The 15768-nt window shown below is 45.9% G+C and overlaps 1 protein-coding gene across 5 annotated transcripts in view; it reads left to right on the top strand.

Annotated features, from left to right (window-relative positions):
• The window catches only part of ARHGEF10 (Rho guanine nucleotide exchange factor 10), a 133315-nt gene that overhangs the window by 87505 nt on the left and 30042 nt on the right, over positions 1 to 15768 (top strand). For all 5 annotated transcript variants that reach the window (XM_030937991.1, XM_030937988.1, XM_030937990.1 and 2 more), the window contains 7 exons: positions 8550 to 8665; positions 9059 to 9186; positions 9368 to 9468; positions 10875 to 10996; positions 11965 to 12051; positions 13986 to 14209; positions 14840 to 14997. In XM_030937991.1, coding sequence (XP_030793851.1) covers positions 8550 to 8665; positions 9059 to 9186; positions 9368 to 9468; positions 10875 to 10996; positions 11965 to 12051; positions 13986 to 14209; positions 14840 to 14997 — 936 coding nt within the window. The remainder of the gene's footprint in view (positions 1 to 8549; positions 8666 to 9058; positions 9187 to 9367; positions 9469 to 10874; positions 10997 to 11964; positions 12052 to 13985; positions 14210 to 14839; positions 14998 to 15768) is intronic.

Raw genomic sequence — 15768 nt, 5'->3', positions numbered from 1 at the left:
TTAAAGAATATTTCATACTTTCACAAAATGAGAGCCCATTAAGGAAGCCCAGAGCCAGCCTGGGACTTGGGTCCCTGTTAGAATGGCTGTTTCAAGCCCATCCCCAGGCTCAGCCTCTGTCTGGGGGAGGAAATGGGGGCAGCATGGCAGATGGACGGACAGTGGAAAAGGGTCTTCCAGCATCACACGTGCTTTCAGGACAGTCCCATAGAGGTGGTGATGCCACACGCATGGCTCTGTTCTCCACGCAGACGGCTGCCGCCTTCTCTGTCACTGTCTGTTTATATCCCTTGTTACCTCAGGGACAAACACTGGTGTGAATTTTCTGGGTATTCAGTAACACACCCTTCAAACTCTCTGTCTTAGGAGCTCAACAGGAGGCAGGTGAGGAGTGTTTCCATGCAAAGAGGGATATCGATATTTTCTAAATATAACATGCACACTAGTCTACGTGATCTGTTAATGCCAAAAATACTCATTGCTAACGGCCTGTATAGCTGAACTGTGAACTTAGACACCCATGCATCCCTGGAGCTATGACTGTCAGTCAAGTTGACATTCCAGAAACCTTCTATTCAGGGTCATAGCCCTGTCCAGGACCTGAAGGCCAGCCTGTCAGGGCAGCGATCCTAGCTCCTCGGCCATGGGGATGGGCCAGATGAGTGCCATGCCTGTGCATCACACACCAGTCATTCCCATAAGTCTCAATGGAGAAGACTCCCTTAGGAGTGTCCCTAAGTGCGGACGGTCATCCACGGAAAGGTGCTCATGCAGGAGGGCCTGTGGACAGGGTCCTATCTCTGTGGGAATCACACACGCGTGTCCTAGTACACATGGACACATACGAGGTAGATGTTGAGCAAATTAATGTTATATTCTGGGTTTTTAAACCCCATGAAGCTATAGGGATGGTTTTACTTCTTGATTAAAGATCTGGCATTTGAGACGTGACATGTATCTTCGTGGCAGTGTGATGTTCACATTAGAAAATGCTTGGATTTTGTTAAAACTCTAAAAGCCAAAGTGGATTTTAGTCACAGGGGAAGGTTCTTATTGTTCTTCTCTGTTCACTGCTGTGGTTTCAGCTTTGCACCTGGGAGTCTCCTAGGCCTTGCGTTGGGAGGAGCTGCCGTAACGTGTCCAGAACCACATAGGATTTATTTTGCCTGAGTTATAGCTGGGATCACTACTGGTTCATAACCAAGATTTTTCTGTACTTTCCATGTTAGAAAACTACTTGCTTATAGAGAAATTGAATTGGTGCCTCCTATCAGACTAGGGACTTATGTATGATGCTATTTAAAAATTACCCTCTTTCTCCGGGGAGTTAATTCTTGTTCTCTGTTGAAAACACTAAAACGTTTAAAGATGTAAGAATGACCTGTAATTCTTGTATCTGGAGATTGTATTAACACATGAGTGGTTTCTCTCCAGCCTTTTCCTCACACCATTGTCCATATACCACAGTTGCTCTACGTGATCCTGTATAGGGAATTTTCATTTAACGTTATAGGATGACCATTTTCTCAGTCATTAAAAATTCTGAATCAAAGTCATTTAAACTGACTACAGGACATTTCCTCGTGATTGAACCTGAGTTTATTGCATACTGCAAACTTCTCCAGTTACTGGACCACTACGAAGAGTGACGTGGAGACAGCCTCACACATTAGTCTGGTAATTTCCTTAGAAGTGGAATTTTCGGGTCAAAGAGTAGAACATTTGTGTACTCTTTTAGACTCTGGATACAGTTTTGCAAGTGGCTTTCCAGGAAGTCTTCCCCAGTTTCCATTTCTACAGGCTATGTCTGACTTTGATTACACAATGAAACTTTTATGATTTGATTTGTAAAAAACAGTTTTGTAAATTTGCCTTAAGTTAAAAATTTTTAATGGCTTTTTTTTTTTTGAGATCGGGTTCTTGCCCAGCCTGGAGGGCAGTGGCCATTTAGAGGCACAGTCGTGGCTCACTGCAACCTCAAATGACTGGGCTCAAGTGATCTTCCTGCCTCAGCCTTCTGAGGAGCTGGGAGTACAAGTGCATGCCACCTCACCTGATTTAATGGCTGTTTTAATTTGCTTTCCTTTGATTACTACTGAGAGTGAGCATCTCCCTATATATTGGCCATCTGTATCTTTTCTGGGAATTGTTCATCTTATCATTGGGGTTTCAGAATATTGTTTTTAATGTGTTTATATGTAATCTTTATGGAAAATAATTGCCTGTTTTTACATGTCTCCACATATTATTTGTGTCTATAATTTTATAGAAGTCTAAAGCTTCTAATTTCTCAGTTGTTAAATTTGCTCCCTTTTTTGGGGTAATTTCTTCGGCTCATGTTCTTAGACACTCTTTTGACACACCTGGGGCTCCAACCTGCCCACTGCATTTTAGGTGTGGGGATCATTTATCCTGCTCTGCTCACTGAAGTAAGGAGCTGCTTCTAGAGCGCTCTTTCTGGAAGGGTGGCCAGAAAGAACAAGATCCCTCTGTTGGGAGTTTTGTGGTTGCAGCTGGGAAAGCAGCTCCCCCATTCCCGCGGCCTCTGCCCTGCAGGACGGGCCGTACAGCCACTCTTCGTCTCTCTCCATTTTTTTTTTTTTTTTTTTTTCCTGACATGGAGTCTCACTCTGTTGCCCAGGCTGGAGTGCAGTGGCACTACATCGGCTCACTGCAGCCTTTGCTTCCTGCGTTCAATCGATTCTCCTGCCTCAGCCTGCCGAGTAGCTGGAATTACAGGTGTGCACCACCAAACCCGGCTAATGTTTGTATTTTTAGTAGAGATGGGGTTTCACCATATTGGCCAGGCTCGTCTCCAACTCCTGACCTCAAGTGATCTGCCTGCCTCAGCCTCCCAAAGTGCTGGGATTACAGGCATGAGCCACCGCGACCGGCTGACTCATCGTCTCTCTTTAGCACCCTGCTCTGATCAGCTCTTCCTCCGTCGTAGCCACACCGTGCACAGACACTCTTAGACATCGCTAATGCGAACACTATTTCCAGCTGCAAGGGAAATGAGACTTTTGGTCAACTTTGTTCCTGGAGGAAAGGGGCCGTTCCATGTTAAGTCCATTTCCTTTGGCAGCACCAGCCTTGCCAGTTGAGAACCATGGGAAGCTCCCTGCAGGAGGCAGGTGAGGTCCTGGGGAGGGCAGGGCCCCCAGGAACGCAGGAGTCCGGAGGCAGAGGCAGAGGTGATGTGCCGCACTAGGGAGTGTGGTCTGCAGAGACCCCTGCCACAGCTCTGAAGAGGAGAACACCAGAAAGAAATGCACACAGGAGTTTTATGGGGCTAAGGAGCTACGGAGGTGCAGAGGTCTTCAGACCCCATGAAGGTCGATTGGCAGCTGCAGAGGATACTGGTGGGGGCTGGGGCTGCCCACAATCAGGCCATTGGCATGGAGAGGGGTAGTGCCCATTCCTCCTTGATCTCACCTTCTCTGCAGTGCCTGGAGACACCTTCCAGCTCGGACACCTCACAGTCTCACACTGTGGAGGAGAGGCTTTAAGATGCTGTGAGGGTGCCCCTTGAGCCCAGGCATGGAGGTTCTCAGGAACCGAGCACACCCCCAGGGGCTTTTCCAGCCATGCTTGCTATTGATCTGGCCACACAAACCCTTCCTTGTTTGCCACACAAAATTCTGTTTCACTGACAGACCCTGAATTTTCAAACAGATTGCAGGGATTTCCATGGAAACAAGAGAAGTGTCCATGAGAAAGACTCGGGAAGTGCTTTTGCAGAAGTGTAGCAATTGTGTGTCACTGCAGCGGCAAAGAACTGAAAACTCCAGAAATTGTCAACTAGAGGGCTGGAAGTCAACTCTAACAGAAATTCTGATTTGCGGGGGGTTTCTTTCTTTTCCTTTTCCTTTTCTTTCTGTCTTTTTTTTTTTTTTTTTTTTTTTTTTAGATGGAATCTCCCTCTGTCACCCAGGCTGGAGTGCAATGGTGTGATCTTGGCTCACTGCAACCTCCGCCTCATGGGTTCAGGTGATCCTCCTGCATCATCCTCCCTGAGTAGCTGGGACTACAGGTGTGCACCACCAAGCCCAGCTTTTTTTTTTTTTTTTTTTTTTTTTTTTGTATTTTTAGTAGGGACGAGGTTTCACCATGTTGGCCAGGCTGGTCTCGAACTCTTGACCTCTGGTGATCCGCCTACCTCGGCCTCCCAAAGTGCTGGGATTACAGGTGTGAGCCACTGCACCTGGACTGCAGGGGTTTCTTTCATCAATTTTGGCCTGAAATCAACATGAAACAATTCTTTCTGAAACTGAGAATCACATTTGAAAAGCACTGGCCGCACTGTGTGGTTTGTTGTTATTCTTGGGATGTGAGTGCAGATGCTTTCCTTGGCAGCACACGTTGTCCCCATTGATGAGGAAGTCTCGGGTTGCTCTGTGGTATCATCTGTGCCCTGATGGTGCCCTATTATGAACTGTCTGATGATCCGGCAGAGGTAAAACTTCAGCACATTTCCATGCTCCATAAGGTCGAGGAACTCCTCCTTATCTCAGTACAGAAGGTTCTTTAATACACTGGGAAAAGAGTATTATCCCTTCCCGTGATAGTTTCACATCGGTGGCACTGTGTGTGTGTGTGTGTGTGTGCGTGTGTGTATGTGTGTGTGTTTTATTTTAAAAACGTTTATGTTTTTAATTGACAAGTAATCATATACATGTACAGTTTAAAACATGATGTTTTGAAATATGTATACATTGTTGGATGGCTAAATCAAGCTAACTAGCATATGCCTTACTTCACACACTTGCCATTTGTTCACGGTGAGAACCTTGAAGTCCACTCTTAGTGATTTTCAAGTATACAATACCTTATTAACTACACTAGACCTCTTGAACCTACTCCTCCTAATGAACTGAAATCTGTGCACCTGTGAATCCCTGTGACCTATCCCACATGTTCTGTGGGTGACAGAGCTGCTCTGTGGGTGATGGAGCTGTTCCGTGTGTGATGGAGCTGATCTATGGGTGATGGAGCTGTTCTGTGAGTGATGGAGCTGTTCTGTGAGTGATGGGCTGTTCTGTGGGTGATGGAGCTGTTCTCTGGGTGATAGAGCTGCTCCGTGGGTGATGGAGCTGTTCTGTGTGTGATGGAGCTGATCTCTGGGTGATGGAGCTGATCTCTGGGTGATGGAGCTGTTCCGTGGGTGATGGAGCTGTTCCATGGATGATGAGCTGTTCCATGGGTGATGAGCTGTTCCATGGGTGATGGAGCTGTTCCGTGAGTGATGGAGCTGTTCCGTGGGTGATGGAGCTGTTCCGTGAGTGATGGAACTGTTCCGTGAGTGATGAGCTGTTCTGTGGGTGATAGAGCTGATCTTTGGGTGATGGAGCTGTTCTGTGGGTGATGGAGCTGTTCCGTGGGTGATGGAACTGTTCTCTGGGTGATGGAGCTGATCTCTGGATGATGGAGCTGATCTCTGGGTGATGGAGCTGTTCCGTGAGTGATGAGCTGTTCTGTGGGTGATGGAGCTGTTTTCTGGGTGATGGAGCTCTTCTCTGGGTGATGGAGCTGTTCTGTGGATGATGGAGCTGTTCTGTGGATGATGGAGCTGTTCTCTGGGTGATAGGGCTGTTCTGTGAGTGATGGAGCTGTCCGTAAGTGATGGAGCTGTTCTGTGGGTGAAGGAGCTGTTGTGTGTGCCCTGGAGTTCCCCCTCAGGCTTACTGGGGAGATGTTTATATGCATATATACATGTGTGAAAGTATGTAGAGCTGCACACCAAAAATAGAAGGTTCAATTTGATTGGATGATAATTGTGAAGATCATATTTTAAGTCAACTAATTAATAAACATTGCGCTTATAATTTTATTTACTCATCTATTTATTAATTTTGATACAAGGTCTTGTTTGGATGCCCAGGCTGGAGTGCAGTGGCACAATTATAGCTCACTGCAGCCTTGACTTTCTTGGCTCGAGTGATCTTCCTACCTCAGCGTCCCAAGTATTTGGGACTACAGGCATGCACCACAGTGCCTGGCTAATTTTTTTTTAAACTCTATGTTTTTGTTTTTGTTTTTTTTAAACTATGTTGCCCAGGCTGGTCTTGAATTCTTGGCCTTTGGCAGTCCTCTCACGTTGGCTTCCCAAATGCTGAGATTGTGGGCATTAGCCACGATACCCAGCCTATACTTGTTATAAGGTTGTGTTTATAGAGTTTATTATCAGAGTTTATGAATGAAAGCAAATATGTGTGTTATGAAACATTTTAAATTGTAAGCATTCTGTAAGGATAAATAAAGTTGCTATGTGTAACTACTGGATCACTTTGCCCTTTTTTTTTTTTTTTTTTTTTCTTTTCTGAGACGGGCTTTAGCTCTCATTGCCCAGGCTGGAGTGCAATGGTGTGATCTCAGCTCACCGCAACCTCTGCCTCCCGGCTTCAAGCGATTCTCTTGCGTCAGCCTCCCGAGTAGCTGGGATTACAGGCATGCGCCATCACGCCCAGCTAATTTGGTATTTTTAGTAGAGACGGGGTTTCTCCATGTTGGTCAGGCTGGCCTCAAATTCTTGACCTCAGGTGATCCTCCCGCCTCGGTCTCCCAAAGTGCTGGGATTACAGGAATGAGCCACTGTGCCTGGCTGCTCCCTTTTTTATGAAACTTCATGATACTTCAAATGCAGTTAGTAATTGAATTTGTCTAGATAGTGGATAAAAATCAGGCCTACCATGTGCATAAATACCACATAAGCATGTCTTTAACATAAAATGCCTGCAAAATTATAAATGATTATGCTACTCTTCAGTTATATAGTAAATATTTTTAGATACATATATCTGAAATATTTTTATTGGAAATATGTAGGTTTTTTCAGTTTTGATATATATATGTATTATATATGTTACATACACTAAAAGAACAAGCTGCATAATTTGTGGGATGTAGCACAGAAGGAAATGCAGAGTCCTTTCTTCAAAATTATTAAGAATTTCAGGATGTTCAGGCCAGGTGCAGTGGCTCACGCCTGTAATTCCAGCACTTTGGGAGGCCGAGGCGGGCGGATAACCTGAGGTCAGGAGTTCAAGACCAGCCTGTCCAACATGGTGAAACCCCTACTAAATCTCTACTAAAAATACAAAAATTAGTTGGGCATGGTGGCAGGTGCCTGTATTCCCAGCTACTCAGGAGGCTGAGGCAGGAGAATCGCTTGAATCCTGGAGGCAGAGGTTGCAGTGAGCCAAGATGGTACCATCGCACTGCAGCCTGGGGACAACAGCGAGACTTCGTCTCAAAAGAAAAAAAAAAGAAAAGAAAAAGAAAAAGACTTTCAGAATGTCCACGTCAGAGCCTGAGACCAAGTTCTGAGCGCTGTAAGCTCAGGTCCATGCAATTCCACTATGCTCAGGTCTGTGCGATTCCACCATGTTCAAGTCTGTGCGATTCTACAGACTCACGGCCGGGAAGCCTGTCTGGCTGAAACACAAGGCACCTTACTCAACTTAAGTGAATTTCTTCTCCTTGGGTTTGAATTTTGGCTCCTTCTCTTACTGGTTGTTTGACCTTAGACAATTTATTTCTATGAAAAGTGGAAAAGAAGGAGTGTATTACTGCGTATTGCTTAAAGTACAGACACTCAGGCTAATTCTGAGATCGAATCCTTCTCATCTGTCATCAGTCAGGTGGGGAGATGGAGGAATCTGTCGTCTGTGCCTGTGGGCCCGTCGTGGGATTTAATGAGGAAATATTTGAACATCACTTCCTGTAGTACACAGGAAACCCTCTGTGAGGGGTGGAGCAATTCTCACTTGGGCACCTAGACCCCAGGACACGCATCATTCCTCTAACCCAAGTCATCAAAGACAAATCATTTCTATTCCCTTAAAAACAAACAAAAAAAAACTTTAGGAAAGATCACTGGGGAACTCATTTTGATGGTAGATGACCCCAGTTATTGGAAATGTGGTTGAGATTAAATGTCATTTTGAAGTGCCTCTTACTAATAGCTGTTATGTCAATAGTGTTGAAAAGATACAAAAGGGACAAAACATGAGTCAAACCCAAATTGTGAGACATTCTGTCATTCTGTAACTCACCAGCCTCCTCCAAAAATGCCAGGGTCACGAAAGAAGAAGATTGAGAAACTCCCCCAGACTGGAGGAGATTTTGGGGACGTGACCACTGAACGCAGTACGAGCCCCTGGGCTGGATCCGGGACTAGAAAATGGCGTTCGTGCGAAAGCGGTGAGGTTTGAAGACGGTCTGTAGATCAGTCAGGAGTGCCACGTCAGTGTGGTGTCCTGGATTTGATGGTCATGCTGCGCTTACGTCAGATGTTATCCTCGGGGAAGCCAGGCCTGGGCACTCAGGAGGCAGCTCTTTGCAACTTTTCCATCTAAAATTATTTCTACATAAATGTTAGAAAAGGATAAACCACTACATGCTTGACAATGTCCACTTTTTAAAAGTTCTAGATTCACCCCTCAACTTAAAAATTATTTAACTAGTATTATAGTATTTTCTTCCCTCAATGATTGGAGTAAATATGGCTTTACATTTGTATTTTTTTTTTCTTTTTGCTTATTTTGTAGACAAAGTTTACATGGGACCAGGACAACTGTATCAAGATTTACAAAACTTGTTGCATGACTTAAATGTAATTGGTCAAATCACTCAGCTGATAGGAAACCTTAAAGGAAACTATCAGGTAACAATCAAAGCAATTGGATTTAAGATTCTGCCTTTACTTTTAAGTCATTGTAAGTATGTGATTATATCTCCAAGTTCTACCAGAAGTGAGAATTCATTTTGACTTTAAAAATTAATCTGAATGTACATTTTCTCTTACGTTAGATAAGGTGAGACTATATAATGGTAACTTTTTTTCCTTTTGCCAATAGGCTTGAATATCAGTTCTGTTTTAGAAATGTCTCAGCCCCGCCCCCACCAATGTCATCCGACTCCCAAAGCTTTCTTTTTCATAATCCGATAGTTTCGTTTGGTCTGAATTTCTCATACTAAAATTTTGTTTTTTTATCTTCCTTGGGATGGCCCTACTTTTTAAACACTCTTGAAATGTGCGTATTTATTTCCTTTGTAGAACTTAAACCAGTCAGTAGCCCATGACTGGACATCAGGTTTACAAAGGCTTATTTTGAAGAAAGAAGATGAAATCAGAGCTGCGGACTGCTGCAGAATTCAGTTACAGCTCCCGGGGAAGCAGGACAAGTTAGTAGTAGCTTTAAAACGAAACCTTCTTGGCCAATGCTGGGGAAAAAAAAATGGTTCTTTGTCATGACATGTATGGTTTTTGGTTTGCTGATTCTATCAGACAGGCAAAATGTGTAATTTAACCTCACAGGATGGAGCACGTTTTATAAAATGAATGCTTGTCTGTTGTTTCTGGCAGATCTGGGCGACCAACGTTCTTTACAGCTGTGTTCAATACGTTCACCCCTGCCATCAAGGAGTCCTGGGTCAACAGCTTACAGATGGCCAAGCTCGCCCTGGGTAAGTAAGGTCTGGCTGAATGAGGCTGAATGAGGCATGCGGTGTGATGATAAATTCCTGCCCACAAGGGTAAGGTCAGGGTTGAGAAGGAAACTCAGCAGTAGATCCATCCATTGACCTGAAAGTGTTTCTAAACAGGAAAATTCGCCCTAGCCCCGGTGATTTTTAAGATGTTCATATTAAAATGGAGGGCTTGCATATTAAAATGGAGGGGTTTTGTGTTAAAATGGATGGTGTTTCTGGTACCAGAACATGAATATCAGCTGAGGCAGCTGAACACAGAGGAAGCCCGTGGAGCCTCACCGTGAGCCAGGTGCTCAAGGCGGGCGGTGGGCAGTGGGCGGTGGGCAGCGGCCTCCAAATGGCAGGGGAGGTCATTGTTCCTCTTGGCCCTTCTGCTCACCCCTCACTGAGAAGCAAAACACAGGGTTGGGCTGAGGGGTCACTAAAGATCCTCCCAGCACCAAAGATAAACCCTAGGGTTTCACTGTAGATGCATGTGACTGTATGATTTCCTTGTTCCTATGTCTCTTCAGCCTTGATTGTTTTTTGCGGGGTGTGTGTGATGTACTTACACACATGCTTACAGACTTGCTACACAGAACACACTGGGATGTCGTGTGTGTGTAAAATTTTCCTCCTGCTGTAGATAGTCTGAAATGTTAATGGAGTATAAAATACAAAAGAGAAGTGCGGAGCATGGGTAACGCCATTGCCCCAGGGAGCTCTCATCAGCGGAAGGGCTTTGTCCTGGAAGGGAAAGCTGTCCTGACTTTGTGCTCACTTGACGAGGAAGCAGAAACACAGCCCCTCTCTATCTTGCTGAATAATTTGGTCATTTGCCAGGTCAGGTTCAGAGTGACTTAGCAATCAAGGAAGTGGCCACTCTCTAAAGAGAATGAGCTGGACATGCAGATAAGCCCCGCTTCGTCTTCAGATGAGCTACATATTCTTTAATGCTCAGGTTGACAGTTTGCTTTGGTAGTAAAATATTTCTCCATTTCATTGTACTTTTGTTGATCCCATATGTTTTAAAGTTTCTCAGTACATCTCTCGTATTTGAATCTAAACATTTCTTTTGCTTTGGAAAAACTGGAGAACGACAAAGGGAAGTAGACCTATGTGGTTTATACAGCAGAGTTTCACAGCCCTTGGGTCCAGCGTATTCAGGAGGTGCAAACAGGAAGAGGTCTCTGCCTCTTAGATGAGACCAGGCTGCCTCCGAAAGTAATGCTGCGAATATACAGCCTATGCTTTAAGAAGAGATTGTCTGTTTTCCACAATGGTGTCGTCTGGCCCTATACAAACAGGATGCCAGAAACTTAGCCTGCTGTAACCTGTGAAGCAGGTCTGTTGTGTGTGAGTTGACTGCATTCTTGCTCATTTCTCTCTCAATCTAATCGCAGAAGAGGAGAACCACATGGGCTGGTTCTGTGTGGAAGACGATGGGAATCACATTAAAAAGGAGAAGCATCCTCTCCTTGTCGGACATATGCCCGTGATGGTGGCCAAGCAGCAGGAGTTCAAGGTGAAGGGAGCAGGGCCCGGGGTGGGGTGCACCTCGCACCTCTGACTGGGCCACCTGGGGGATGATTCTTAAGGGGTGTGGTCAGAATTCCCAGGTTCACCATAGTGACTGCTTCTCTAGAGGTCATTTATTTGGAAATAAGACTGCTGTTGTTTGAAACCTAAAAAAATGCCCAGCCGTTGTCTCCGAAGCGCGGTCCTGGGCCAGGACCCTCGGGTACTCCAGCAGTGCCACGGCATCTGAGGCCTTGCTAGTTACACGGGGCACATGTTTCACATTTGTAGCTCTGTTTTGCCTTTGCTTGGCAAGCAGTCTATTTCCACAGTGGATCGTTCACTCCAGGTCTCCTGTCTGCTTGAGGCACCGTGCCCGCTCTCTGCCTTGGCGGACTCGACTCCATCTCCAGGGTGGCATCTTATTAATGTTGCCAGTGTTGCTGACTCAGGCATCACAGGCCAGGGCCTTCAGTGACGTGGACGATATCCTATTCTTTAAGAAATAAAGATGTTTCTTCTCACCCTGGTCTCTGGCCAGGGTTTCCCAGCAGCTCCCCGACCCCTCCCGTTGGGAGTCTCAGGCAGTGCACAGGACTCCTCTGAGAGAGGCTGGGATGGGACAGGGAAAGGGAGAGGCACAGGCCATCACAGACTGCACTTGATGCCTGCAGGGCCAGCCCTCCCATCTGAAGTGCCCCGACACACTGGATTTCAGCGTGCTGATGGGATCTGAAGACTAAGATACCGAAGGTTGAGTCTACTTAGGTGTTCGCTTCTAAAAAGCTAACTTCTGAGAGTTGTACTTTTAAACTTTTATCCTCCCTATTTTAATCTTTGGTAGATGATGAACCTGTAATTTTTTGTGGTTATACATTGGAAGTAAGTCATCCATCATCCATTTAAGATGTTACGTAGTCTAGGAGCCTCTTAGCTCTGTTTTATATGTGAGCGTTTGATTTTATTCCATTTTAGATTGAATGTGCTGCTTATAATCCTGAACCTTACCTAAACAATGAAAGCCAGCCAGATTCATTTTCCACGGCACATGGTTTCCTGTGGGTAAGATGTGTTTATTTGGTTTTGGGGCAAGTTCACAGAGAATCCACATTCATGCTTAATGTGATGAGAGACTGAGATGTGAATTGCTCAGTAGAGAGTTGGTGGTGGCATATCCCAGAGTGTACGTATAAACATGAAAACTTCTTTGAAAAGGAGCTGATCACTTTTGGAAAAGATTTAGAGTTCTTAGGAATGCAAATATTTGTTTCTTTTCCTTTTCATCTAAAACATTTACCAGATAAAGTTCAGTCCAAAGACAACTAACTAATAAGAGAATAATTTTAATATGTTTTTCCATTTTGGTGTCAACATTGCATGGATTTTTTTTCTTGTTCCAAGACTGGCTTTTTCCAGTGGAAACTTAGCAGTTAACATTAATTTGTTCCAAATGAAATATCGCATCTGAAATTAGGCTGGAATTGCAGTAGACTTTCCTGGTTCCTGCAAGCCAGAGGACATTCTTAGAGCTGTGTGGTCCCAGGCTCTCCGTCTCTGGTTTCCTGTGTTCCCTCCCTGCAGCCTCAGACGCGCCCTCCAGGGCTCCAGTGTGCTTTTCCAAACTCTCATGCTCCCTCCCAGGCATCCTGTGCAGCACGCCACTGCCTCTCACTTCTCACAGCCACAGCTCCTGCTTGGTCGCTGTTCCTAGTTGAGTGTCAGAAACTGAACAACCCAATTACCTGGTATTTCATTTGTACCAGCCTATGAATGGAGGAGCAGCCTTAATTCCCTTATGGGTTTCCACTTCCAAGAGAACTGTTTTCCTTCCGGGTAGGCAGACCTGTCATCGCTGAAGCTTCATCAGCGGCTTGGCAGATTGGCATCCTTCCCACAAAAGCATGAAAGTGGGATGTCTGTATGTAGCGTCAGCAATTACAGGAAGAATAAGGAGAGTCTAACAACATTCTCAAAGTTGGCGGAAAAGAAAAAGAATCAATTGAAAACGCCACCCTAAACCAGCTAGTGCTTTCTGTTCACAGGGATCAGACCCTTTCCCACTTAGAAAATGCATAAATAAATTTGAGGTTAAATTGGGAAACTAACTATGCTATGTGTTCTCATTGTAGAGATTCAAACACACAGGAAGTTCATGTACACTGTTGCAGCAATGCTACTGTAGAAAATCTGCGGCAGGCGCAGTGGCTCCCGCCTGGAATCCCAGCACTTTGGGAGGCCAAGGCGGCTGGATCATGAGGTCAAGAGTTTGAGACCAGCCTGGCCAACCATAGTGAAACCCAATCTGTACTTTCACATAGTGAAATCTTATCTCTACTAAAAATACAAAAATTAGCCGGGCGTGGTGGCGTGTGCCTGTAATCCCAGTTACTCAGGAGGCTGAGGCGGGAGAATCGCTTGAACCCAGGAGGCGGAGGTTGCAGTGAGCCGAGATCATGCCATTGCACTCCAGCCTGGGTGACACAGTGAGATTGTCTCCAAAAAAAAAAAAAAGAAACAAACAAACAAAAAAGAAATTCCACAGCATACCACATGTTGAATTCCAGTGATCTACTTTGGGATGTATTCTTATTGATGTTTTTCACATTTGAAAGGTTTATTTTCTTAACCAAGGTCATTAAACATTAGTGTTGTTATTAAAATTGATAATAATCTGCCTCAGGATTTTAAATTGAGGATGGATGGGCCCTTAACCTTCATATTGTGATGAGTACATGATTTTTAAAGTATAGAAATGTGACTTTGTGAAAAGGAAAGCTACGCTCTTGCTTTAAAGTGTTTTGGAAACCAAATTAAATATGTTGAAAAGAAAAAGGGGCTCCGTGAGCAATTGTTTAAGCATTTTTTTGAATTTTCTAAGTGTGTTGATTCTCACATGAAAATTGAAGCTTGTCGTGGCCTTTAAGTGTCAGGTTCCAGCGTATTATGGAAGCCCCCATATGCTCATTTTCTTTTTTCCTCCTAATTCTCTGATTCAGATCGGAAGTTGCACCCATCAAATGGGTCAGATCGCCATCGTCTCGTTTCAAAATTCCACCCCCAAAGTCATCGAGTGCTTCAATGTGGAGTCTCGCATCCTCTGCATGCTGTACATTCCCGTTGAGGAGAAGCGCAGAGAGCCCGGGGCACCCCTGGACCCCGAGACCTCGGCCGTGAGAGCTTCTGAGGTCCCCACGATCTGTGTAGGGACGGAGGAGGGAAGGTAGGGTGTGCTTACCGCGTTACAGAGAATCAGCCAGCTCTGCCCGTGGAGGCTGTGGTGGGGAGCCTGTCCTGGAAAGAGTCCTGATTTTGACTCAGGAGTAGCCCATGCAGGAATTAGGGGATACCAGGGGACATTTTTAGGGTCATTGCACTTTGAAATAACTAGTCAATTGGACCCATGGAAATTATTCTGGGAAACTCTTAAAGAGAAGTGGTATTTCTTTAAAGGGGAAAGTTTGGCTGTTTGCCACTGAAAGGTCTCATTTTTATTAATGGTTTTTAAAAGCACATCCCCCTTATATTTTGGAATAAAACAGCCATATTCTATGTCATGATCATACTGAATTGCTGACACCATTTAAAGGAGAGTTAAAATGATTTTCCTGATGTGAAGTTCCAAGATATATAGGAAGAACTAATTTTTTTCATATATCCCAGAATTTCCCTTTTAAAAATAAAGAAATCAAGGTGGATGCAAATTTTTTAAAAGTACAGGCAAGTGTCCTTAGGAATGGAGAAGGAAGGACAAGAGGGAAGAGTTGAAAAGTTTTGTGTTTATGTTAATAGGCACCCTGGTTCTTGTCACAAGGAGCAAATATATTTATTAGCCTGTATTTTTCTCTTAAAGCATTTCCATTTATAAAAGCAGTCAAGGCTCCAAGAAAGTGAGACTTCAGCACTTTTTCACTCCCGAGAAGTCCACAGTCATGAGCCTGGCTTGCACGTCGCAGAGCCTGTACGCTGGCCTGGTCAACGGGGAGGTCGCCAGCTACGCCAGGGCCCCAGGTGAGGCAGGGTCTCATAGCCCCCTGGCGGGTCCTTGGGGTTCACTCGGGGGTACCCTGCATCTGGTTTAGCATCCCACCCCCGGGCCTCCCGCCCTCTCGCCCCCCACACGCCCCCACCCCCCCGGGCCCCCGCCCCCCACCCGCCTCCTGCCCCCACCCGCCTCCTGCCCCCACCCACCTCTGCCCCTCAGCCCCCCACCCGCCTCCTGCCCCCACCCCCCCGGGCCCCCGTGCTTGTCACCCTTGCCCTAGGCCTGTATGCCTTGCTTCTTCCCCAAAAGGTGTTTGTTGAATATAGAGACATCGCTTCAGAAGTCAGTCTCCCCGTCTCCTCCCACCCTCCCCTCTCTCGGCCTTCCTGTTTCTCCCCCTCGGATGGGGGCGCCGGGCCATGCAGTGCCCTCCTTCAGCGTGTCCTGCGCTGACCAGCTGGGCGGGGCAGCCTGCCTGCCCGGCGGGGCCTCCTGGACCTGGGCCAGCCCTCTGCCCCGGTGCTGTGCCCTCGGTCCCTGCTGTTCTCTTGGCCAACAGGGCTAAGGACTGCATTGTGTTCTGCTGGGTGCCACAGACAAGGCGTTCCCTGGCCCATGCCGCCTGGTGCCCGCAGCCGCTGGGGGTGGGCAGGCTGCTGTGCGTCTGTTCTCTCTCCAGCCCCTGCCGCGTTGGTGGCAGCTGTGCTTTGCAGGCTCTTCCTGTGGATCTGGCCACCACTGCTTGTGGGAGCTCTGAGTACGGGGCTTTCCTTCTAGCTTCCTTGGTGCTGGCTGAG

The sequence above is a fragment of the Rhinopithecus roxellana genome, chromosome 9 (assembly GCF_007565055.1).
Source record: "Rhinopithecus roxellana isolate Shanxi Qingling chromosome 9, ASM756505v1, whole genome shotgun sequence".
Classification (NCBI taxonomy): domain Eukaryota; kingdom Metazoa; phylum Chordata; class Mammalia; order Primates; family Cercopithecidae; genus Rhinopithecus; species Rhinopithecus roxellana.
This window is presented reverse-complemented; position numbering and strand designations above follow the sequence as displayed.